Raw genomic sequence first — 26,065 nt, forward strand, 5'->3', positions numbered from 1 at the left:
ATTTTCTCACCTTTTATAATATCACTGTTAAAGCAGAATTGCTGAACTACTTGTATACACATTTTGAGAGCTTTCAACTCTCAAAATGAAACTTTCAGTTATTTCTTTGTTCTGAGGGAGACTCTTGGAGCGGGCCACTTACTCTAATCCCTAAGGCCTTGCCTTGGCAAGTATGGGACTGTCCTGTGAATTTGGTGACAATACTTGGATCCTGCATCAGGACCCTTTAGGACTAGTGCTGTGCTCTGGCAGTTGGTCTGTTCCATTATACCTGAGGCCCCTACCGAGAGCAGTGACGAGCGGGAAGCCTTGTCTGTTGCTGCATTCTGCACCTGTGATTTTTACTTGAATTTCTTCTCATTAGGTAACCAGCCACAGCAAGGAGTGACTCCCTATGGACACCCTCCGCACTTCTGAATGTGGAAGAGAAGACATGCTTTTATGTTTGCACTGAAAAATAGAAAAGGAAATTTAATGAATCAGTCATCCTGAGAAATGTCCCTTCTGTCTTTCATTTCTTTGCTCTTTTCCAATATTTATGCTATATTTCATACAAAGATATTTAAACAAAAAGTGACAGAGAAGTTGTGGTTTCGTTTTGTCACAATTGACTTTAAAGTAGACTCAAAACATGTATCATGCAGACCTACCGCAGAGGAGTGTGTGAGCTGACCTCTGGAATTGGTGCTTTTGTTTCTGAATCTCATTTACCAAGAGAATGAATTATGGTGGGCTGAAATATCCCTGTATTCATTAATGATGAGAGGTTCTTTCATTTTGCTTTTTCCAAAACTGTGGCAGACCAAACCACTGACTTGAAGGGTATGTTGGATCTTTCAGAGAAGTGACCCGATCGCTCCGCACTTGCCTGGGATGACGACTTTTATCTGCACTGCTGTGATTTGAAGTGTTTGCAATTTCATAAGCACTTTATAAACTTTGTTCTTACTTATGTAGGACCTTGCTTTTGTTGTGGTCAAAGGTGCTGAAACAGATTGTTGCTTAGTACTTCTTCAAGTTTCCTGGAGGGCCACTCCGCGACACGTAGGCCCGTGAGGAGGAGCAGCTGCACTCAGATTTTTCCAGTGGCAAGAGCGTAGACCAAAGTCTGCGTGGAGGTTCCATAGTAACTCCAAAGGCCTGGAAAACACCCAGTGGAACCATTCTGTTTATTTGCTGCCCGTGTGGGCAAAAATGACTGTCAAGTTTTAGTTCTCCAGAACATTATGTCATTTGACAAAAAACCCTTGTGGCAGTCTGAGATTCCACAGTACTCACACTTGACATGGTTTCCAGAGGCTCTGGTCCCCCACCTGTCCAAAAGGGTCTGGTTTTCACAAAATGTGTATTTACTCTTTATTTTGTATGGTAAGTATTTGCTATTCTGAATTTAATAATTAATGTTGGTGTCAGTCTTGGTTGTGTATTGCATATACTGTATTTATAAATTGGTGCAAAAAGCACAAAGTAAATTATACATCAAATTTATTATAAAGAAATAGTAACTATTTTAACTTTGTTCAAGTATGTGGTAATTTGCTCCTATTAGAGTAAAACCATACAGTAAATTATTACCAGTTTGTGTAACTTGAGAGTATTCCATATAATATTTTTTTAGATTTAGATGCATAAAATTTTGAATGTGAAAATTGCAGGGCATTTTACAACCTGTGGGATATTTTCCCAAGTTCTGTTCATTCATTTTCTTCTTGCCTTATGATTTTACGTGTAATGTGATCAAGCACCCTGTGAACAGACTTGTCTACACTGAGCAAACCATGTCGAGCTACTTATTTTGAATGTAGCTAGTACAACTTGAGACCACTTCTCTTGCAAATCATTGTGTAGATGGTTTATATCCTCACTGCAGTTTGACCTCAGACCCGTGTCAGCTCACTTTTCTGTGCGTTATCCATGTACACTGTGAACTACTTCTCCAGTGCTCCTTCCTGTTCACTTAGGACTGGAAAAGACTTTGCCAAAACATCACAGACCTTTCTTTTCCATAAAGTAACATTCTTCACATTTCAGCTGGTTTTGTATCGTGTTTGTTTTCCTCACAAGCATCCCCCTTTATGGCTTATGAAGTTATTTTCCTCCAGCATACTCCACCATTTGATGCATTAGACACCTCCAGACCATAAATGTTGTGCCTAGTAAGCAAGTCCTGACCCTTCCCGGTTGGTTTCTTGTTACAGATTGGTAGTTGGAATTACCATCTTCAGTTTGAAAGACTTCTTTTTGTAGCTGAATATTGTAAACAGCAGTAACACTGTCTGGAAGGAGTGTTGTAATGGTATAGTTTTGATATGCATCTTACACTTTGCGTGAGCAAATTTATTACTCATTTTGCACAGGAAATCTGTGGGATACACCTTTGTTGTGGTCATTTGTTTTTGTTTTTTTATTGCTTTAAGGTGAGGAAGATAAGTCATGGTAAGGCCCTAAAATTCCTACACACTGTGGAAGAGTTAGAAAAAAACTAGAGCTGTTTTTCCACTGTGCATTTGAAGGAGAACAACTGGAGTTTTTTTTAACTTAGTCATCACATTTCCTCTCAGTTAATTTGCTATCCTGGAAGACTTTTTTTTTTTTTTTTTTTTTTTTAGCAAATGTGTTAGTGTGCATTAAAGTGTCACAAGGAAAGCCCCATAGCAGAACCTGGTGACTTTCTTGGTGAATTGTAGAAAGGTAATTATTTTAGGGACCCCCCCCCAGCTCCCCTTAAAGATAAGACCTTGAAATCTGATGGAGTTGGGGACACCTCTCATAATTCCTCTAAGACACCCTTAAATATATCTGTTTACATGTAGGCTCAGCCCTAATAGGGCTGCATTTGTTTTTACCTTTACTGCTCCAGAAGTAGAGATCAGGTGACCGCTGACACAACATGGGGCAGGGTTGCTGACAGTTGCTTCTCTAAGAACACATGGACATTCTTCTCCCTCCTGTCTCAGATGATTGGCAATCTGAACAAGACTGACAGCATTTTTCTTTAAATTTGCAAGTCTCCTGTAATTCCTAAATGATAGGTGAGTAGATGAATAGAAGCTGGAGGACTTACACTGGAAAATCCCAGATCTACAATTAGGGGGAAAAAAATGAATCCTGTGGTATCCCCCAAATTAATTCAGGCTGAATTAAATGTGTGATATAAATACATTGAGTTAACCTTAATATTTTGTGTAGGATTGATCAAATTTAAATACACTGAAACTTCATTATATATAATAGATCTAGACTCACCCAAACATTTTTCCACTGCATAAAGAATTATTTAATGAAAGAAAATGCTTGTAAAGCAACTTTCTTTATAAACAGCTTCAAACCAGGGGTGCCTGGGCTAGGGTTTTAAAGTTATAAGGGAGTTTCATTGCATTTTTAAAACCTTTTTAATGAGCGTATTTGGACAAATGTAATCAATCCCTTTTCACATTTTATTATGTGCAAGTGTTGGGTTGCTTTTTACATGTGGGAAAAGTTAGCCTGCATTTGTTTTTAAATGCAGTTATGAAAACATTTTTGTATTTCCCATCAGTGAAAATTTCAGTGTGAATAAATGGTAAGTCCTAATCAGAACAGTTCAGTGCTTATTTTCTGCAGGCTTTATAAAATCTTTATACATTTAGACGGCAGTTTTACAGAGCTTGAGCATTTAGTCTTCATTGTCTCTGGTCCAAGTGCTGTGCTGGCAACGTAGGTAAAGGATGGAGCCAGGCAATGGGTTGCAGAGGAAAACCGATTCCTAACTGAAATTCAGGTGCAGTAGCCTTTGTTGTTTTGTAGTGGACCACTTTCTCTTATTTGTTGGCAAAATAAAAGTGCCTTAAGTTAAACACTTGTATTGAGATCCATTAAAACAATCAGTTTATAATGCATTTATTCATGTCTTTTTTTGCATGTCCATTGTGAAGCTGATACTGTAAAAGTAACTCAAATTCATCTACATGCCTTTGGCTGCTTCTTATTAAACTTCTTCCAAAAAATAAACTCTGATCAGATGTTGACTTTATTTTAATGTTACTCCATGTCAGATGACTTGGATATAAGTTGTGGCATAATCACTACCAAGTGGGTTCTTTGCTGTGCATTTGTATAACCCAGAATCTGCGGTTTGGGGATCCTGAATGACCAGTGTCCCTTGTGGGTGAAGCAGCTCACTTCCATGGGCCCTTCCCTTACTTGCCCTTGAAAGCAGAGAGTGGTCAGGCCTCTCCCACGTGACTTCTGGCTTGGGGACTCCCAGGGCCATACAGTGGAGCTGAAAGGCCGCTCCTGTCCTTGTGAAGATGCTCCTGGGTGGGCGCTTTGTGATTCGGGGAGGGTAGGCCACAATCATTACTGGAACTGTGATCATTGCATGGCCAACACTGTTTTGAGCCTTGCAAATGTAATTTCCTCTGTCGTAAGCTGTGGCTGCTTTGATGGCTAAGGTGCCATTTTCGTGCAATGTGTATTTTCCATTAACTTGAGTCCTATCTAGTATGTAACCACTGGGTGTGGCCCACTGGACATGGGGCTTAGGGATTCCATCAGACACACAATGCAATGCCAGAGATTCCCCACTAATACATCTTACTGTCCCTTGTGCGTGCGTAAGGATGACTGGCTTCTGCCCGATTTCTAAAACGATCAGTTTCTCAATGTAGCCCACTTGGTTTCTAGCTGCACACCGGTACTTTCCAGCACTGCTCCTAGTTGTTCTGGAAATGACAAGAGACCCATTGCTTGCTGTCAGATACTCGGAGTTCTGCAGTCCGTTGGAAAACCGCGTGCCATTGGGTAGAATCCAGATCATTTCTGGTGGCGGATTGCCATCCACAGAGCAGGTCAGCGTGGTGGGCTTTCCCAGCTGGGCGACCACCTTCTCGTTGAACGGGTTCCTGAACGTCGGTCTCCGCAGCATCTCCTGTACCTCCAGCCGCACCACCAGCACACTCTCGCCAGCCTCATTCCGAGCGACACAGACAAAGTCGGCTGAGTCTGAAGGCCTCACGTTCCGGATCTCCAAGGTTCCATTCTTATGGACTGTGATTCTGCTTCCATAGTATGGAGCTGCAAGGGGAACACCGCCCGGCACGACCCATGTGATCTGAGATGCTGGCGTTCCTTCAGCGCTGCAGGCAAAGTGTTTCTTGGAGTGCCTCACAGCGGTGGCTCTAATCACAGTTCTGTTTGTGTACAGACCATTGATTACTGGTGGCGTGGAGACCACTTCCAGTCTGTATGTCTTGGTGTCATCCCCACTGGGATTTCGGGCCACACACACATACTCTCCGGAATCTTGCAGGCTCACTTTGTGGATGGACAGAGACCCGTTGGCATGAAACGTGTGCCTGCCTCTGGAAAATGAAATCCTGTTGCTGGAAGGCAGCAACCAAAACATGCTTGGTGTGGGTTCCCCAATGACCTCGCAGTCCAGGACAGCTGTGGCTCCAGCATTGACTCTTCTGTTGGTTGTGTAACCCTGCCTTATCCTTGGGGCAGCTGTTACAACTGTGAGGTGAACCTTCATCTCATCCTTCCCAAGGGTGTTCTGGGCATAGCAGGTGTAATCTCCTTCTTCTGCGATCCCAACTTTGTTGAAATACAGGGTGCCATTGTCAAAAAGGGTATACCTCTTGGTCCTGCGGCCACTGTCATCCGCTTGCATAGCGTTTATCATTGTCCCATCGGGCAGACTCCAGGATATCTGGGGCACTGGGGAGCCAGAAGCTTTGCAGTCAACGTGGAATTCCTTCCCGTGGAGCACCTGCTTTCTGATATGCTGCTTGTGGTCAATCTTGGCGGGTTTCAGCTGGAGGCTGACATGCATCAGGGTGAAATCATCACCCATTCTGTTTCTTGCCACACACAAGTAGTCCCCGCCATCTTTTTCTGTGACTGATGCAATAAACAGGGATCCATTTGGATAGACATGGATTTGACTGCCCATTCTAAGAAGAAAAGACAAATTTTGAGTGTGCAGCTGTTCACCTTGTTTAATGGTTTTTGAAAAAATCGGCAATTTTAGTTATGGATTGTCTTATTTATATTGGATCAGCACCGCCCCCCCCCAAGCATTACTGAGGCGTGATTGACACAAATCACTTAAACATAAGGTGTGCATGTTTTGATGGCCACATGTTGACGTGATTTCCACAGCCACACCTACCTGCCTGTCACTGCATGTAACTCTGTGTGTGTGATTCATGTGTTTTATGGATGTTTTCTTAAGTCCATTCTAGCCTATTGTTGACATTTTCTAGGCATAACTTACTGAAAACAAGTGGTATTTCTGAGGTGGAATTCAAATTAATCTTTTATGTGGTGACTGTAAAAACATTTCAATGGTGAGAGCAGCATTTCAACCTCAGTGCCTTCCCCATGACTTGTCAGTTTTACATATCAAGCTAATGGGTCCACAAAAATGATCATTTGTGTTACATATTTTGATAAAGATAACTTTTGTACACACTCATTACACTTTAAGAAGTCTTAGTAATAAAGTAATTATTGAATTATTTGATTAGAAACTACTATCTTGTTCTAAAGAGAGAGAGGAGAGCAACCTAAAGCAGCTCACCGTAACCTGGCAGCTCTAAAGCTTGCCGATACCACATCGCACCACCAGATGGCAGAGCAGCCCTGGCAAAAGTAATCTAGTTTTTCAGACAGGAAAACACCCATAGGCGAGAATCTGCGTGTATGTTTTTCTTCTTTTTGGCCTTGTGGGCTGAGCAGACAGATGAAATAGAAGAGGGAGGACCCCTTCTCATAACATAGCCAAACCAAGTGATTTTTCTAGCAACCTTGCAAGGTTTGGCAAGCATTGTACGTAGGACATCATAAGAGGGGCTCCTTTTGTTCTCCTAAAGCGTAAAAAGAATTTCCTGGCAAAGAAGCCAAGGCAGATCATCATTATGGACCACAGTGATGAAGGGGGAGGAAACTGCCAGGGCTTTGCCCAGATTATCTCAAAGAGTTTCCCCCATTGTTCAGCTGAGAACTGATATTTACATAGACCCAATAACTCATTTTCACTCTTGGGGAGCCTGGTGTTCTTCCCCATGTTACATAATTACCTGCTGCTGTTATTTTCTAATGCTTTCTAGAAGCATTGATTCTCAAATGTAGCTGCACTTTAAAATCACTTGTGGAGCTTAAAACTCAGCCTGGGTCCCATGTGCAGGAGGTCTGATGTACCTGGGGTGAGGTGTGCTTAGGCATCAGGATTTTTAGAAGGTGCCAGCTACCTATTGCGGGCAGTGAAGCCTGAGAGTTCCTGCCCTGAAAGTTGGTTCTCAGTGCAGTTCCCCTAAGTCATGGTACATTAATACGGAAAGTGTCACCATCCAAAGATTCTCATTCAGTAGATCTGGCCAGGGACCCATTGTTTAGCAGACTTCCCAGGTGAGTTGTGATCACAAGTTTGAGAACCAAGTTCAGATTGTAGTGCACACGAAATCCCCTGGAGGGCTTCTAAGAACGCAGGTTGTCATACAGAATCGCGATCCTGATCAAGTTCTCAGGCAACTCTGATGCTGCTGGTAGGGGACTCCCCTTTGAGAACCACCAGTTTAGAGTGACACCCTTGATTCCCCCACAACTGGATGTTGTAACATTGTGTAAAAAAGGCAATGTGTAACATAATTACAGCTATTTTTTGTGAACCCATTTTTGAGAGAATTGACTTTTGTAAGAAGTTTCTCTGAGTTAAATAGCATTCTTCATGGAAATGCATGCAGAGAGAATGCAGCCAAGATGTCTGAATACAGGTACTCTGCGTGTGACTGTCACAGAGCAGGGGAGAACTCAGGAACCTTGAACAGCACAGCGTCAGAAAGGCAACCAAGAGAAAAGAACTCAGCCACTTCAACCCAGCTCCCAGTCACAGTGGGCAGGAAAGCACCAACAGCCCCAGTGGTGGGAGTCATGCTACAGACAACCCCACACGTCTGGCTGGTCCTAGAGTGACTGCCCTGCAAAGAAGGAAGTTGCTGTGGGCCTTACCCTAGGGGTCCCTGACACGGCCTAGGGATGGGCAGAGCTCACAGGATGGAGCTATGAGCCATGCCTCAGGACCAGTGGCTTCCGCAACTGTAGCCTGGGTCCCACCTGCACTTGTCCTGTGGGCACTCAGGAAGGTCTCTTCCCCCCATTCCAGCCCTGGGACAGTAGCTACTGTGCAGTCTTGGCTTCACCTGTGCATGGCCATTGGGAGGTGGGAAAACTCCTAGCTAGGTCCTGGCAGCTTCAGAAATACCTGGCCCTGCCGCCACCTGCACTCACCCAGCAGGACATAGGGAAGACCTCCTCACAGCCCGACTGTCATCATTGTCAAGGACACGCCTCGGACGCCCATGTCCTCTGCAAAGCTGGGCAACAACTACTGCAGTCTGGACTGTGGAAGCCTCACAGGGTGCTCACACCAAAGCCCAAGAAACTACACACAAACCCAAAGCACTGATCCCGTGGGCTTCCTACACCCCATCCAGGGAGATGCGTTGCCTGCAAACAATACTCCACAAGGCTGGAAGGGGCATGGGACATCATGGAGCAAGCAGACATTTCCATCCAGAAGGTAAAGAAAGGGAATGACTTGGGATCTCCCAAACTTCCCAGTCCTCAAGGTGTGTGGACTTCTATATCCAAGCAGCTCAGAGGACCCAACTCAAGCAAACAGACCTCATCAAGGATATTAAAGTCAAGCTTTCAAAAGTACACGCAGAATCCTAAAAACAACCAGAGGACAGCATCAGCTCACCCACAAGGGAATTAGACTTACACAGATGTCTCAGAACATCTGGCAAAAGCCCCCCAGGCCAGAAGAGGATGGGGTAATATATTAAAAATATTGAAAGAAAAAACTGCAAGTATACACAGCAAAATTGTCCTTCAAGATAAATGTTTTGCTGGTAAACAGAAACTGATGGAATTCACCACCACCAGACCAGCCCTTCAACAGAAGCATAAGGGGGCCTCACACCAGATCCAGGAGAGAACCTCCAAACATGAAAATACGTGAATATAAGAAAGTACTAGAGGCTGGGGATTGTGGCTTGTACCTATAATCCCAGGTACATGGGAGGCATAGACAGGAGGGTCTCAGTCTGAACCTGAGTCCACAGGGTGTCTGAAGTGCTGGAAAACACATTGAACTCTTTTTTACTTGGGTTTTGTAAGCACGTCAGCGGAAAGAAAAGCACTTCCATGGCAGAACAGGACAAACTCCCAAATAATCGTTTGCTCCTCACTTTTAGCATTAGAAGTTTGAACTTAGATGCTAAAAATGGGATCTTGCATCACAGTTGTGATGTACATAAAATAAGGAAACCCCTTTCATTTTCTTAATTAAACCTGCTTGTTAGCTGAACCAAAAAGTGTGGATTTTTTGATGATCCCAGACCCTGCACTGCTAGTCGACCTCTCACCTTTGACATCCCACATGGACCCGGGTTGTCAACTCAGAGCTGGCAGTTGGTACCTTCCTACCTTCCAAGACCCCCAGTGGAGCCCGTGCACAGGCAGCCGGGAAGCGGTGCTTCAGAAGGGGTGGAGAGGGTACGGCTTTCCACTAACTTTGAAAAGCATTTTTGGTCATCTGATCTTTTCTGTTTTGGTGCTGGAGATCAGACCCAGGGCCACTGTGTGCTAGGCAAGCACTCAACCACTGATACATCGCAACCCGTCTGATTACTTGTTATGGAGACATAATATTTGTGCATCTTTATGGGGTGCATTTTACTATTTGATGCATGAATACCCTGTGTAATAAGCCAGAGAATAAGCATTTTCACCTCTTTGAATCTATAGATCATTTTGGGCAGTGATTCTTCTGATCCATGAATGCAGATATCATTCCATTTTTGTGTCCTCACAGTTTCTTTCATCAGTGTTTTAAAATTTTCAGGGTAGAGATCTTTGAGTTCTTACATTAACTTTATTCCTAAATATTTTGGGGGATTTGTAGCAATTGTGAATGGGGTTGCTTTAGTAATTGCTTTTTTTAAAAAGCAAGTTTATTGTGGGTATCCTTTTGTGTGTTTCAACTCTACTGAATTTGCTTAAATTGAGGGGTTTTTTTATGGCATACTTAAGCTTTTCTCTGTATTAATCATCTGTAAACACAGATCATGTCATTTTCTCCTGTCCGTTTTGGATAGCCTTTAGTTGTTTTTGTTTTGTTTTGTTGCCTACTTGCTCTTGCTAGGACTTCCAGGACTAGACTAAATGAAAGTGTTAAAAAGTAGATCATGGCCATATTCCTAAGTGTAGAGGAGGGTTAGGAACACGCAGACAACACAGAACGTTCTTGTCGTCAGCGCACGGGGCATTCACAGCATGGAGGCAGAGGAGGTCTTCCTGTGCTTTGCCCATAAGAACTCAGTAACTTGCCCCTTGGGGTTCAGCTGTCATATGATCTCAAGTGGACTGAATTTCATTAGAGCGAGCTACCTCTGTGTGCAGAGTCTGGTTCTCTCTACACTGCTGCTGGCCTTGCTACCTCATTTTCCCCATTTCAAGAAGTTGTACAGCTATAAATAGTTAAGCAGATAATTCCAACAGAAAAGGTTACCTGTGCCACTGGTCGATGACAGCCTTGGATGGTAACCTCCAGATTATTCTGGGTTTGGGCTCCCCCGTAGCTGAGCAGTTCAGTAGCAATTTGTCCCCGAAATTCACCTCAGTCCACTTCTGGGAGGCGGCTTCGATTGTGGGGAGGGTCTCTTGCTTTTCCACTGTGAGAATCACCACCCTTCTCTCTGAGCCCGTGGAGCTGGTAGCAATACACTCATAGGTGCCTCGGTCTGAAGTGACAACATCTCTTATGTACAGAGTCCCATTTGACTGCAGTTGAAACTTGGAGTTAGCAAGCTGTGGCGCTTTGACTTCGGTGCCATCAGGGAGGACCCAGTGCACACTGGGCTGAGGTGTTCCTTTTGCAGTGCAGGCAAGCTGCAAACCTTCACCCTGCGTCCCTGCGATGACCTGTCTCTTGGACTCCAGAATAGCAGGAGGGGCTGCGATGACCTGTATTCTAACCAGCAGTGAGTCCTGGCCAGCTGAGTTGCTGGCCACGCATTTGTAAAGGCCACGGTCGTAGATGCTCAGACTGTGGATGACCAGTGTTCCCTCAGGTGTCACCGTGGCCGTCCTCTTTTCCTCGGACGGCAAGACCACCGTTCGGTTCGCGAGAATCCAGGCAATTGTAGGGCTTGGCCTGCCTTCCGCTCTACACCTCAGTTCCACAGTGCTTCCAGAATGAATGGTGATCTCTTTGGTATGTCTGTCCAGGATCTGGGGTGGGTAGGACACCACAGACAAGGTGATGTGAAGGCGGTCTGTGCCCAGTGGGCTGGATGCCAAGCACAGGTACTGTCCACGGTCCTGAATGCTGACCCTCTGGATGGACAAGGTGCCGTTGGGGAGCACACGGAACCTGCCACTCTGGGTCTTTTTGGAAAGCTCAAGTCCTGATAAGAAAGAGGTATGTGGCCATAGGTCATCAAAGTTCAGGTAAAAATGATATAAAGCAATCTTTTTGCTAAGGTATGTTTAAAATGAAAACATATGGTCCTCAGATTGCTAAGTTATTTCTGAATTCTTTTATTCACATAATTTAGATTTAAAAGATAGGTCAACACAATGACCATTCTTTTTGCAATCATATTTGTTTGGAATTACCTTCAAATGTTTCAAACATTGTTCTTAATTAACATATTTCCAAACCTTCTAATGAGAAAAAAGTATACAGATGTCAAAAGAGGATTTTAATGGAATCTGTATTTTGTCTCCAAAAGTGATTCTTTGGAGATATAACCCTGAAATACAGCACAATGTTTCCTTTGTTTTATAATTAAGGCAGACTAGCTGTAAAGAAACACTTTTAGGACAGAACGCCGTGTCTCATGCCTGTAATCCTGCTACTCGTGAGGGGTTGAGGATCACACAGTTCAAGACCAACCTGGGAAAAAAGTTAGACCCCCATCTCAACCAACAAGCCACATGGGAAGTAGGTAGGAGGATGGTAGTCCAAAGACAGCCCCAGGCAAAAACACAAGACCCTATCTGAAAAATAACCTAAAGCAAAAAGGGCTGCAGGCATAGCTCAAGTGGTAGAGCAACTGCCTAGCAAGTTTCAGGTCCTGAGTTCAAAATCCAGTACTGCTGGAAAAAGAAAACAGTTTCAAATACCTGAGAAGACTCTGGTCCAGTGGATGGAGGGTGGCGGGTTTCCAACGGCCTCACAGGGCAGAAAGGCCTCGGCATCGGCTGAGACAGTGAAACTTGCAGCTCTTCCCCCAACCATCCTGGGCTTTTCTAGTGCAGTCCCTGACAGAGCGTCAGAGGGAGAGAGCGTGGGCAGTGGCTTTTGAACCAGTTTCAGATCAAAGCCACTCTTCTTTGCATTCTGCCCACCCCAATTTGAAGCACGAGAGGGGGACTCAGGCAAGCTGAGAGGGAGCAGCATGCCCACCACAGGTTTTTTGCCCTCTCTGGCAGTTTCTGGGTATGACTTGTGCCAAAAATGGTTTTTTGGTTGTAAAGCAGGCATCTCCGTGGGGTCCTGGGACTCAACTGTTCTCAGTGCTGGCCCAGGAGCCGAGTGTCCCACTCTGGAGTAGGGGGAGGGAGTGGGTCCAGCTGCGACCTCAGCATCAGGGTCAACCTCGGGAGGTGTTGCAAGCTTGGCTGCAGACCGCAATGGTTTTGCCTCGCTCCTTGGGAATTGTTGTAGTTTGACCATCTTATCTGTCAGTTCGGAAACCAGCATCGCTAAGTTGTCAGGAACTGGGCTTTGGGGAAAGGTGGGGGAGGTAGGGATGGGCACTGGAGGGGCTGTGGTGCCCTCCTGGGATCTGCTGGGTATGGCTGTTTCAGAAGCAGCTGTGCTCCTCCAAGTCCACGCACTCTCTGGGGGCAGAGCCTGGATGGGAGCCATCAGCGGGGTAGTTCTTGAATGGAAATCAAAGGTGCTCACAAGTTTGCTTGTGTCCTCTGGGTGGGGAGGCGTGAAAGCAGAGACCCCAGGCTTGGTTGAAGTTAGAACAGGAGCTGTCACAGCGGCAGACAGAGCGAAGCCAGAACTCTGTCCTGGAGAGGTGCGTGGGTCCTTCCCGCTCACCTGAGTCTCCTTTATCCTTTGGACTTTCTGTGCTCTGGGTCTTGCTGTTTGCGTTTTATTGATGATGACAGATGCAGGGGCAGTAGGTGTTACCAGTGTGGCAGTTGGCACTGATAGGAAGCTTACTGTACTCGATTCTCCGCTTGCGGCAGTAGGAAGCAGTGGGTGGAAGGGTGGGAAGTGCAGGAAGTGCAGCCCCTTTCTGGTTGGGAGACTTGTAGGGCCATGTGTTTCAGTGGGACTGTGGTGAGTTGTAGCCAGTGTCCCAGATGGGGTTTCCATCAGACGTGCTGAGGGTGCCGTGGAAGGGGAGGGGTCCTTATCTGTGTGGACAGCACCAGCTGTGTGGGAAAGCATTGTGGCCGTGCTTCTTGGTAAACTGAACACATAAGCATTCTTTAATGTCCCTTTTTGCTTATGGCTATTTGCAAAGATCTGATGCCAGGGTATTTTCCTTCTTGAAAATCTCACACTGGCTATCCTTGTGGGTGCCGATGGCTTGGTGAGGGGACCTGAAAGTGGCAATGTAATCACCAAATCTCGTTTTGCCTCATGGGTGCTGGCCACCCTGGGGAAATCATTATTTGATGTGAGAGTTTTTCCCAGAGATACGGGTGTTGGGGCGTGAGTCATGATTGCACCAGCTGGAACCACTTGGGTAGGCTCCGCACTGAAGTATGTCATTGTGGGTGTTGTTTTCTCAATATCTACATTTTGTTTGTCCTCAAATAATAATGGCGGATTCTGGACTAGAGTTGTAGACTCTTCTGTTGTGACCCTGGCAAGGTCAGATCTGGGGAGGGCGCTGCAGGGAGAGCCTGGGAAGGACAGTGCTGCTGAGGTGGAGATGAGCAGCCTCGAGGGAGGGCAGGATGGGCTCCCTGCACACAGCTCTGCAGCTGAAAATGCAGCAGTGCTTTCTTCCATAGATTTCAGTGTTGGCCTCATGATGCCATATCTATGCCGCTGGACAGCTGGCATTCTGTATGGGTGGACAGTTCGCCCTCTGCCCCAAATTCTCCTCCATCTCCCAAAGCGCCTGGGCAGTGGGACTCTGGCTGTACTGTTTCTAGAAATCCAAAATGGAAAGTGATCAGCAGAGTGTGGGTCTGAACGGAACCTAGAGGTGCGAAGTGTTTGAGTCCTGTGAGAGTAGAAGTGGCCGCTCCTGTCTTCTGTGACTCCTGCTACAGGTGTCTGTCCCCCACCTGTGGCACTTGCTGACTGTAAGACAGTAACAGCATTGGCTCTGCTGTCAGTACTATTAAGCGTATTGACTTGCATGTCTCTGACCTCAGTTCTCCCTGAGACTGGGAGCGCACCCTGGAGAGGCTCCCCTCTTCTCTCCATCTGGTCGGGGTTCCGAAATTCGGTTACTCCAAGGAGTGGTGGAAAAATGGTAGTTGAATTTTGGTTGGTTGTGTCTTGCATTTTGCTTAATAGAGTTGGGCTTATGGTCTTTGATGTAGCAGTAGTTTCAATAGCATTAGGCAGTTTGAAATATCTAGCTTTTTCCACTTGTGGTGTGTATGGACTCACAACTGGGTTCACTGCTGGGCTGGGAGTTGTGATTGTCACAATGGTATGAGACACTGCTCTTGAGTCAACAGCATATGTCCTTGCGGGGACACTGGAAGCTTGGGTTGGCAGACCCATGCCATCCTCACCCAGAGAGAGCATCCCAGAAGCACCCTTTTCCTCCCCAGGTCCTTTCATAACTTGGGTGGCTGGTGAGGGTAGCCAAACCATGGTATTTTCTTGTTTCCCTGGCATAGCACTCTTTTTGGCTTTCTCCAAAAGTGTTGCCCAGTGTCGGGGGTCAATTCTCCGAGCAGAGGGCAGGAACTGCCTCCAGTGCTTCCTGAAATGCTGGCTTGTGGACTCCCCGCGCTGCCCCTGGGTTAACTCCCTGTGAGTGCTCTTCTTGCTGATACTTGACACTGGTTTTCCAACCTCAACCTGCAATGGAGCTGATGTGGGGAGCTTCACAGGTGGCTCACGAAAGTGGTCACCAGGCTCGTCTGCACCAGATCCCTCTGTTTCACTGCTGTGCCCCACTGGCCTTTGACCTTTCATCTTAACTGATACTTGAAATATCAAAAAATCGACCCCTGAGGGATTGGCTGCTACACAGTGATAATGACCTTGGTCTTCTGGGGTAACCTGCAATATTCGTAATGTGCCATTGTCAAGAATTTGCTTGCCTCTTGAAGACTGATGGAGCACAGTGTTTCCTGGAAGAACCCAGCTAATAGAGGCGTCTGGGACGCCAGCAGAATGGCATGGCAGGTCAAGTGTCTTCCCAATAAAAACTGTGCGATGAGCCCCATTTTCATGACTGGCTTCTCTGTGGGGCTCTACCACAGTTACCCTATAGGTAAGAACGTCTGCATCGTGGTAATTAGTGCTGATGCAGTGGTACACGCCTGTATCAAAACTGTCAGCCATCTGGAGCTCCAACCGTCCACTTCTGTCTACTAGGATTCGTCCGTCCCCACTAACGTAAGGGGCTCTCACTTTACTCCCATCAGCTAGAAGCCACTCCAAGTGTGGGGCAGGGTCTCCTTGGCCTGGGCATTCCAGGGTGATGGTGCCACCAGCCACAACAGTGTGTTCCAGCTTGGTATCGTTAAACCTCTGAATCATGGTCCATTTGTGTTCCTCTGGCCTCAACTCTGCCCTTGGTGAAGTGATCTGGGCATCAGTTGAGAACTGGATTTGTAATGTGCTGAGTGTAGTAGTAGTTCTGTTCAGCTGCAAAGAAAGTTGGTCTTGCATTAACCAAGAGGGATTTGCACTGAGGTCAGCCTCTATGTTGGTAAAAATGTCTTCAGGCTTGCCAGCCACCTGTTTATACCTGTAACTGTGCTGTGGTGTTTCAGGGAGCGAGTGGCTCTTTTTTAGCATCAGAGGGGCATCACTGTACAAAGCCAGCACCTGCCACACTGGCTGAATGTGACTGTAGTCGACATTGCACACCAGGAATGTTGAGAATGGTGCATTGAGTGTGATGTGGTCGTTTTCTTCAGCTAATGCAATGGGCAGGGCTCTCGGGGGCTTTCGGATGCTGCAGACCATGTTAGCTTCATTTCCAGATTGGTCTGTCATATTCAAAGTGAGGGAGCCAAGAGGGGCCACAAAATCCTGAGGGGAGATGTGGGCAGAAGCACTGTCGTCCAGAACAGTCAAGTGCCTTGATTTCAGTGACGGGTCGATGACTGGCTTCGCACACAGGAAAGCTGCGACTGGGACCGCAGCAAAGAGCTTGCCTCTGGAGACTCTGGGACCCATGCAGAGGGGACATTGCTGAGGACTGGAGGGACTCCTGTCCTTCTTGCATTTTATTACATCTAGGAAAAAAATCACAATTGAATTATTGTCAACTCATCACCTCTTTATAAATTAATATATAAACATTGTGAAGAAATATTTTTGCCAGAATTTGAAACAATTTGGAAATTTAATGTTTACCAGATAGGTTTCTGTGTTTTTGCCCCTGCAATGATATCTGAAAAAGGTCTTGTCTGTTGTGTTACAGTATGCACAGGCATACCAACCGCCACACTTACTACACATAGAAAATGCTGATACACACTCGGAACTCAGTAAATATTGGTTCACTGAACCATTTCCTTATGCAGGGAAACAAACTGCTATGCCTATGTTCCTCACCTTTTATTAGTAGCACTTTAATTCCTCATTTTAATGTTTTAGAACCTCATTGTCCTTTAAAAGATAACATGTTGGATAAATGACAACTTACAAGTCCTTGGACATGATTAAAAATCCAAGCATTTGTCCCTTATTCAAAACAGCACTGACTGAAATACAAGATACTGTGGTCAGGACTAGCTTAATAGAAATAACAACAGAGAGAAACAGATGCAGGAGGTGAGGACTGAGAGAACCTGCAGGGTGGCTGGAAGGAAGAGTCCAGGAAGACGTAGAAGCAGAGGATCAGGCCAGGCAGAGCATCTTGCCCAAGCAATGGAGTGACCCCTACAAGGCCGGCAGGCTGGTGAAGTTAGCCTTTCCAAATCAGGGAAGCCTCCCGTTTAAGTACTCAGGTAGCACGTGCCTGTGTATTTTAAATCCTGCTCTGGCGAGCCTATTTAAAACAGCTGGTCACTTGAATGCTGGGTAAGAGGTGTAGCACTGCCCCTTCGTCAGAATGCAGCCTGGGACTCAGATGTGCTCCTCAGAGTAGCTTCCAATTCATGCAGTGGACCTGGTACCAAAGGGAAGCACTGGACTTCTTACGTTGGATTCATTCTGAGCAAGGACTCCAAGTCCTTGTGTACACACTGGTCCTCCCCCATCCACAGTGTTGTTTTTTTAACAGTTTGTTACCTATGGACAACTATGGTCTGTAAATATTAACTAGAAAATTCCAAGAGTAAAAAATTTAATTCCATGCCATTCTGAGATGTGTGATGAAATCTCTCACCATCCCACTGCATCCCACCAGGTCCACACTGCAAATTCTCCAGGCCTGTTGGCTACTCAGAAGCCACCTCAGTTACCGCACGGGCTGTCATGGTATCACAATTCACATATGCTGAGGAGAAGCTTTGAAGTGCCCATACTTTGGGTCAAGGTTCTCAACTTGAGGAAAGAAGAATAAAATCATATGCTGAGACAGCTGAGGCCTACGGTAAGAATCAATCTTCTGTTTGTGAACACTGTGAAGGAGAACTTTAACTATTGCACAAGTGATGTCTGCAGAGTGTGAAATGCTTAGTTAAGTTGGACGAGGCACTGGAGTGTGGGGTTTCATACTCTGCTTTCTGGTGGGCCTTGCAAAGTATCCCTGCTGGACAAGGGAGTGACACTGCATTTCGGTGTAGCAGGTCATTACTTGGCCAGCCAGCATCCTTTAGCAAATTTTACAGCCTAACCCTATGTAGACCAGGTAATTGGCAAAGTGGAAAGTGTTGGACATCCTAAGAGGCCCCTTCCAATCTCCACCTGCCAACAGGCCGTGTCCTTCACCTATTCAGTGCCCTGGTCAGACCTTATAAAAAGCAGTGAATATGGCGGACTTCACACCTAATTAAGCCTCATCACAGAATTATGTTCACATCTCCATTGCTTGCTCCTGGACCAGAGTTAGCAGGCTTCGGATGTCAGGTGTTTTGCCTCAGATGTGCAACTGACTGTGTCTCTCCCGGTCTCTCCATCACACTCAGCTCGTCTCGCAGAAATACCTTCCGTTCCTCGGGCAGGCCCTGCCCTGTTGTTTGAAACATGTTGTTCCTTCTACCTCACACATACCCCCTTCCATCACTAACCACGTACTCTTCAAGGACTCAGCCTGAACAGCTCTAAATTTGGGTGGGCTCCCTACTGTATGTTGTGGTACCATATACTTTCCCTAACCTACCCTTCACCCCCACTAACTATAATGACTTATTTAGTTGTCTGTCTTCCCACAAGGTGGTAAACAGCATGCCTGGTAATCTGTATGTCCCCAGTCATGCCAAAGGATGCTCAGGAAAGATTGGACATGGGGAGGAAGGAAGGAAGGAGAGGAAGAGGGAAAGGGACAGACAGAAGGATGGAAGAACAGGTGAGCTGACAGGCCTAATTCTAAGACTTTTTTTAACCTATTTTAACTTATAGATTGAGGCATGTGTTACATTTGAAGGTGTTCTCTGGTAGCAACTGGCCAGCTGACAGTCCTGATATAGCTATTATTACCTGCAAACCCAGAGGTATTGTCATGGCTGTTTATATTATTTTAATTCTGTCACATGAATTATTGGTACTACACATACTAGGTTTGCTACTTATGGTTTTATGAAGATTACAGTGTGACTTGGTATTAAAACAAGGGTTTTGTGTGTAGAAATGCTTAGAAACAACAGCAAGACAGACATTTAGTATCTGTGAACAAATGTTAGTCAGAAAAATGGCCACAAATTCATATTCAAATGGCCACAGTTTTGTGGAACTAAAGAATGGAAGATACCCACAAGTAGAGGAAAGAATATTACATTTGACTATGACATGCCATGTGAGACAACTGAACTTGTGAGAAGTGTTCAACTCAGAATGGATGAAAAAATCCTAAGCATAAACTTGAAGTGACCGATTGATAGGTCTTGCAAGGTTATCAGTAAGACATCTAAGGCAAATGGAGAACAATCATTTAGACATGACTGAACGATGTTAGCCTGGAAAGGTTTATCTAATTATTTGATGCATCTGTGTGTATCTGCATCTATGTTGTGTGTGACTTCTATATAGTATATGAATTTGTAAATTTGTTGAGACATTTTAAGACCATAGGCATCTAGTGGGTAGATTTGTATTCACCATCAAAATAGGTCAAAAGGATTGATAAACACTTATTTTAACAAAAATTGAGTATCTACTGTGTGCCAGGCATATTGTAGGGCTAGGAGAAAATCAGACATAGAAAAAGTAACAGAAATCTAATGCATACTAAGACGTTATCCATTCAAATGTGGAAGTGCAGGCGAACTACAGAAGTGCTGAAATAATTGTCCAAGGCACGGGGTGGGTGGAGAGCCAGCCACACAGCCCCAAAGGGATGAGTGCTGGGCAGGACTTGCTGAGAGCACACGTGGAGAAAAGGGAGGGAGGGCTCCAGCGGGGGAGCAGAGGAAGGAGCTGGTGACACCGTTGTGGAAAGCAGGAGTAGTTCAGAGTCAGAGAACCAGGATGGGACAGGGGCTGAGCTCAAGTGAGAGCTCAGTAAACTTTTATCTAAAGGGCAGATAGGAAAGATTGTAAGCTTTACGGACCGTGGGATACAATCTGTTGACTTCACTACTGAAACAGAAACACAGCCGTAGACAAGGCATAAAGAATTGTTGGGCTTCATTTTCTCTCTAAATTACCTAGGACCCTCCATTGCTGACAAAATGCCTCCAGGCTAGTTCCTCTATTTGAGTAGGACGCTGAAATAAATAACGTGGGTACCTGGCTTCTCCAGCATCCACTCAGAAAGCCACTTCATATGGCAGTCACAGCTCCACGGGTTCCCATGCAGATAAAGGCTCTCGAGGGTGGGCATGTAGGAGACCAGCTCTTGAGGGAGGGAGGTCAGGAAGTTATCTGACAAGTACAGGTACTTAATGAAAGACATCTTAAATATCTGGACGTAGCGCAAAGAGACAAATGTGTCCGCGTGGAGCTTGGTGAGCTGATTTCCTTCCAGATGCACCAGGCGGAGCAAGGTGAGTCCGTAAAAAGCCTGTGGATTTATAAACTCTATGTTGTTGTGGTCCATATGCAACCGGGTCAAACTCCTGAGGCCATAAAAAGTGTCTTTCTGAAGTTTTCGGACTTTGTTATAGCTCATTTTTAAGACCTAGGAATAAGACGAATACGTATTTAGTCAAAGGAGTTTTCACAAAAGTTAAAAGTCTATCAATAATAAAACATGTTGAGATTAAGCCACTGCAGTGTGCTAAACCATATTAGGATCCTAATTCACACAAATTAGTTGACAACGAAGTATGAAACTCAGAGAAATTAATATTAAAGAATGTTTGCTAAAATTATAAGATGCAATAATTATATTGTATTTGTAGAAAATTCCTCAATCTTGAGAGCTATGTTGCATTTACAGATGAAACATTTTAACAGCTTACATTTACCCCAAAACAATCCAGCAGAATGCATGCACAGGAGGCCACAGGAGGTGAGGTCTGCTGTGTATTGATCACTATGGAAGCTGGCCACAACTCAGGGAGTCCGTGACCCTGCTCTGTCTACCTTTGCATACTGTTGAAATTCTCCACCTTAAAAAAGTTTTTAAAGAAGTACTTCAATTTAAGAGAGACTGTAATTTATTTGTAATAATTTTAAATCACATAGTACACTGGTTTTCAGGACATTCACAGTTGCACGACCATCTCCATTAATTTAAGAACGGCTTCATTTCTCTCAAAATAAAAAATATATATACTAATTAGCAGTTGTTTTCTTCATTCTCTGTTTCTAGGGACTTACTTCTTACAGACATTTCATATAAGCAGACCCACGACGTGTGCCTGGCTTCTCACTTAGCAAAAGTGTTTCAATACCCACATCAGCTTTTTCACCGCTAGACAGTGTTCCCTGTGGGCCTGAGCCAGAGTTTGTTTATCTGTTTAGGAAACTCCCCACTTTTGGTTATTTTGAGTATATGAATTTAATTGATTTTGAGTTGAAACCTAAAATAAGATTGAATATTTCAATTGTTTGAGTATTTCCAACTCCCTTTCAGTTAGTAGTCAAACATACTCTTTCTCACAAGAAGAAAAAAAAAGAAAATGATAGTAAAAACGCTTTCCTGTTGTACCTTCCTGATTTAGCCTAAGATGTCATCTCAGATACAGGGGCTTTTCTGGAATGTCGAGTTTCCTAAAAAGAAAAACTTGGCAAGAGAAGAGCCCTGTGCCAAATGTCACCTGGGAGTGAAATCTCAGTGCTCCTCGATATCAACTGAAACCCAGTCAAGAGAATAAACAGGCGTGGGGACCTCCCTGGACCTCTGTGACCGCGTCCTCTTGAAGACATGCATTCCCACACAGCCTGATTGAGCCAGATGGAAATCCTGTTGATTGCATGTCTACACTGCATCCTCTTGCTGTCTCATGGGTAAAACCTCCCTGGTGGCTCCGGGACAATGCTAAAAGGTTCTGAACAGTGGCTCTTACCCCTTGTAAGGGTTTTACTGCCTTTACTTTTAGTATAGTGATCTATTTTATGAGGAGTTTTATAGGACATTTCCAGATTTTAAATTGGATACAATGGTACTTTTCCTGAACAGTAGTTTTATTTTTTAAAAATTTCATATTGTGATTTAGCTTCCCAAAAGCTTCAAGTCCTGGCCCTAACTTAAGCATTTTTTGAAACAGTAGATAAAAACTGAAAAAAAAAATACTTATTTGTGGAACACTAACATCAAAGACTCATTATTTTAAGGGACAACTTTTTATTCCCAGATAAACACAACTAGAAAGTTTTAAAGGTTTAGTGATCCCTGAGTATTTTTTTCTATTAGCTGAAGGTTTGACAAACTTGTCTCAGATTTTTCTTCTAATGTCCACACACAGTTACGTTAGAAATAGACATTGATGCTCTGATATTTTCCCTGACATCTGTCTCCAGTTTACAAGATGTTCATTTTTGGATTCCGTGGGAATGGATTGCTCTTGGAGTCTGCACCCCCCACCCCAACTCACTTGCAGGACTGAGAAGGCCTTGGGTGCAATGGTGTGGATACCTCACAGACCCACCTCACCTTTCCCACCCCCCAGGCTCACCTGTAAGGCCTGCAGACCCGAGAAGGCCCTGTCAGCGATGGTGTGGATGCCATTGCTGTGCAGCATGAGGAACTCCAATTTGTTCAGACCAGAAAAGTCCATTTCTGTCAATCTGGCCAAGCTGTTGTACCTGAAATGAAAACCTCATTCTAGACATTCAGCTAGAGTTTATCTGTCAAAGCCAACACAAACCCAAAAACAACCACCAAACCCCAAAAACCCAACTCTTCTCTTGCTTTACCTGTGCTCTTCAGAGAGATTCAAATGCTTGAATGTTACTGAAATTCACCAAATGCTCTGAAGGTCCACTTTCCTACCCAGCCTTTGAGAGCTTAGTAACAATCACTGCCTTCACTGCCTCCTCACTTTCATGTCTTGTTCACCTGCTCTAATGTATCAGTTTGGAATGACCCTGGTCCTACCCTTTTCTGTTTGTGAACACAAAGCCCCAGGCCATTTTCTTATGACACTATCCCTCACTGTCTCACGTGGACTCATTCAGCAGTGGCTCTGAAACTCGGAACTAGAGCACAGCCCTCTGGTTTGGGTATGATGAGCTCAGGCCCTGAATAAATACCTGGGTGGGTCAGGAGCCTTTCCTTGTCCCCGTTTTCTCAGCTGCAAAGTCGTGTAACCGCACCCCTCCTGAAGGGTCATGAGGGAATTCGTTCAGAGCGCTTGCCCTGCACCAGCACGGGAGCCAATCATTAATATTGGAGACATGGGCCGTGCCTCCATGTCCCCTTTAACTATGGCTAGGCCACTTGTTCATCACTGTGTCCCTCTTACCAACCACTGTGGTTGGCACACAGATTTTCACAAGTGTCACACGCAAGTCCCACTGCACGTGGTGTTCACTCACAGCAGTTTTCATGAACCTTTAAAACAGTTTGGGCGCAGGGTTAGTTAGACGTGTTTTAAAGAAGCCACTAATAAGGGCTGGATCGTGTGCATCTGTGCTGACATTTATAATTTCAAAGGGCTTAACAAAAGGATCAGTGGACTTCTCATGTCTTCTCCAAGTGTTGTCTGTCACCCTGCATGACATAACCCTGACTGACAGGAACCTCTCTCCCAGTAAAAATGTACTGACTGACACTTTCTATACTCAAAAACTCCTGACATACCAAGAGGGTCTTTAAGTCTAAAGAGTTTTCTCCTAATAAAAGATTACTAACTCAAATTTGCTTATTGTCCCCAAAACTTAAAATTCTCATGAGCTCATTTTAGAAGAAAAATGTTAAAACAACTGGTTAATCTTCCTAAGCCACAGGTGTTTGTGTGGACAAGTAGCCAGTATGGCTTCCCTCTCTGAGAAGGGAGTCAGGCAGGGTCACGCACCCTAAATTGATGCGCTCCACGTTGGGCGGGATGCCATCTGGGATGGAGGTCAGGTACCGAAATGTGCAGTGCACCTCTGTGGACACATAACAGGCACAGCGGCGAGGACAGGCCCTGCTCCCAGGGGTGGCCACCAGGCAGATGGCGGTGAAGGAGATCAGTGAGCAGGTGATATCTCTGCCTTTCACCTTCATCCTGAAACAGCATCACACTTTGAAGTTATACATGGGATTTGAGCAAGGTCTCGGGACCACCACACAGTAACTCTGGAATTTGGGAGATTTTTAAAATAGTCCTAAGGGGCCAATTTCACTCACACCTTGTGTGTTACAATGCACCCTTTGTAAAATGTGTGTGTGCTGGGCTGTATAATCGAGCGGGTGTTTATTATTATGAAACTTTCTTCACAGCTTCTCATATCTTGAAAAATAGCAATCACTATTGCTCAGAGGTCCTCTAACAGGGAATCTAGAGAACAAAATGAAGATATTGTGACAGCTCATGTGCCTGACTTTTAGTTTCCTGTTCATTCACGAGCTCTTTTAGACTAACTTTTAAAAAACTGATTATAAAAACATTCACGAGTATCATAAAAAATTTGGAAATTGTGAATAATCAGGAAAAAGAAAAAATTATCATTTATATGTAATCAACATTTTGCTGTATTATTTCCCAACCTATATACACACATATATGTAGTGTATATAAAAACTTCTAAATGTGTACATATATGAGCAAACTTAATTTTGTAATATTTTTATCATTTAATGTATGTTTTTATTTGATTAAGCCTTCACAAACATTTTAAGGACTGTATTAATCCACTGAAAGGGGAATAAACCTCTTTCTGACACATCTTCAAGTCCTTGCCAAAAAAGACACAGCAGACATTTCACTGCCAAGTCACGATCACAGCCCCAGTGACCAGCCAGCTGGGAGGACTTGAGTCTTGAACCTGGGCTGATGTTGCCACGCTGACCCTTGCAGGTGGGATGCTGCCTGCTTCTGCCCTGTTTAGCACTATCTCTGTGCCTCTTGTCTTGGTCCCCTCTCCTCATGTCTGCCATGGGTATGGGAACATAGCCAAGAGAGAAATATGCTCAGCTTGGTAGAAATTTGTATCTTTTACCCACATGTAGAGCAAGCCCAGGGATCCATACCTAATTCTCCCCTGAAATTCGGAACTTGCAAGGTTTGGAATAAAATATTTTAATTTTATAACAAGAGTGACCTACATAAGTTAAAATTCTCAGTGTTCCTTGGGATAGAATTGTTTGTATTCTACCAACAACCATCCTTGGGCTATGAAGAATGCTACAAATAATAAAGGTACTAAACTGCATTTTCAAATAGACTTAAAGATAATGGATTTATATTTAGTGTTTAACCCAATTTAAACTTTGATATAGGATTAATAATAAAAGTACTTTGTCACCATCTGGTTCCAAAAATGTTTTAATGTTCTTTGCATGGCTAGAAACAGCATTTCCACCTTGTTATTAGAGAGAGAGAAAAAAAAAAACAAAAACGAATGTGAACATGAGCTAATTCCCCGTTCAGTAGAAAACAGGAGTGTGGTGCACAGAGATTTAGAGGAAAACCAGGAGTAGAAGAGCATAAACTTAAGCCTCAAAGTATACATAGTGAGATGAGAACTGACATACCCGAGCTCTTCCCTCTTGGTCGGGATCCTCCTGTGACATAGGCAGAGACAGAAAATCTTCCCAGGAAATGCAAAACTGTGTCCAAATCCGAGCGAGGAGCAGTGCTCTGTGGAAAAGTTCTTTGCTGCCAGAGGAGCAAAAGGCTCCAAGCTTGTGACTTGGACCCTAATCCTCTTCCTAGAGACCTGGAGGCGTCCTACAACTTCGGGGTGCTACGGTCATTTCCAGATTCACCCAGAAGACTTCTTGTATTAGGGTTGCAGTTTTTGTCGCTGCCGGCTTTTAAATTCCCATTCTCCTCCCTGGATATTGTGCTCTAGTTCCCCTTAAAGTTGTCACTTGTATAGCACTATCATTTAGTAGTCATTGCATCTTGCCCTAGGTCTGGGACTTTCTTCTCAAATGCTCATTTTTGCTTCAGTGTCTACAAAAGGGTCCCCAGCTACTGGTACTGGTCTCTCACTGCCTGTGTGTTTCCTGACCTCTGTCCCCAAGAAGCGGCTTTCATGTCCTCACGGGGCTGCGCCTTCCTCTCAGCTCCGCATCCCTCCTGTCCAGGACAAACCCGCTGGCTGCATCCTGGCAGGGGATTGGCTGAGTCGCTGCTCGCGCTGACCAATGGGCTTGCGGCTGGTCGGAGCAGGAGGGAGGCGGGTGGCACAGTGTGTCCA

General features: G+C 44.8%; 2 protein-coding genes across 15 annotated transcripts in view; one reads left to right on the top strand and one right to left on the bottom strand.

Moving 5' to 3' along the window:
- The window catches only part of Med12l (mediator complex subunit 12L), a 265,230-nt gene extending 263,200 nt beyond the window's left edge, over positions 1–2,030 (top strand). For all 14 annotated transcript variants that reach the window (XM_074059704.1, XM_074059708.1, XM_074059713.1 and 11 more), the window contains one exon: positions 365–2,030. In XM_074059704.1, coding sequence (XP_073915805.1) covers positions 365–417 — 53 coding nt within the window. In that variant the 3' untranslated portion in view covers positions 418–2,030. The remainder of the gene's footprint in view (positions 1–364) is intronic.
- Positions 2,031–4,030: 2,000 nt separating this feature from the next.
- Positions 4,031–25,953, bottom strand: Igsf10 (immunoglobulin superfamily member 10). Its single transcript, XM_020183836.2, has 7 exons — positions 25,395–25,953; positions 23,731–23,925; positions 22,390–22,519; positions 20,057–20,447; positions 12,178–16,458; positions 10,559–11,456; positions 4,031–5,936 (listed from the first exon to the last, which is right to left on the bottom strand). The coding sequence occupies exons 2-7, from the start codon at positions 23,922–23,924 to the stop codon at positions 4,031–4,033; spliced, it is 7,800 nt and encodes a 2,599-aa protein (XP_020039425.2). The 5' UTR covers position 23,925; positions 25,395–25,953.
- Between the last annotated feature and the right edge of the window lie 112 nt (positions 25,954–26,065).

The sequence above is a fragment of the Castor canadensis genome, chromosome 17 (assembly GCF_047511655.1).
Source record: "Castor canadensis chromosome 17, mCasCan1.hap1v2, whole genome shotgun sequence".
Classification (NCBI taxonomy): Eukaryota; Metazoa; Chordata; class Mammalia; order Rodentia; family Castoridae; genus Castor; species Castor canadensis.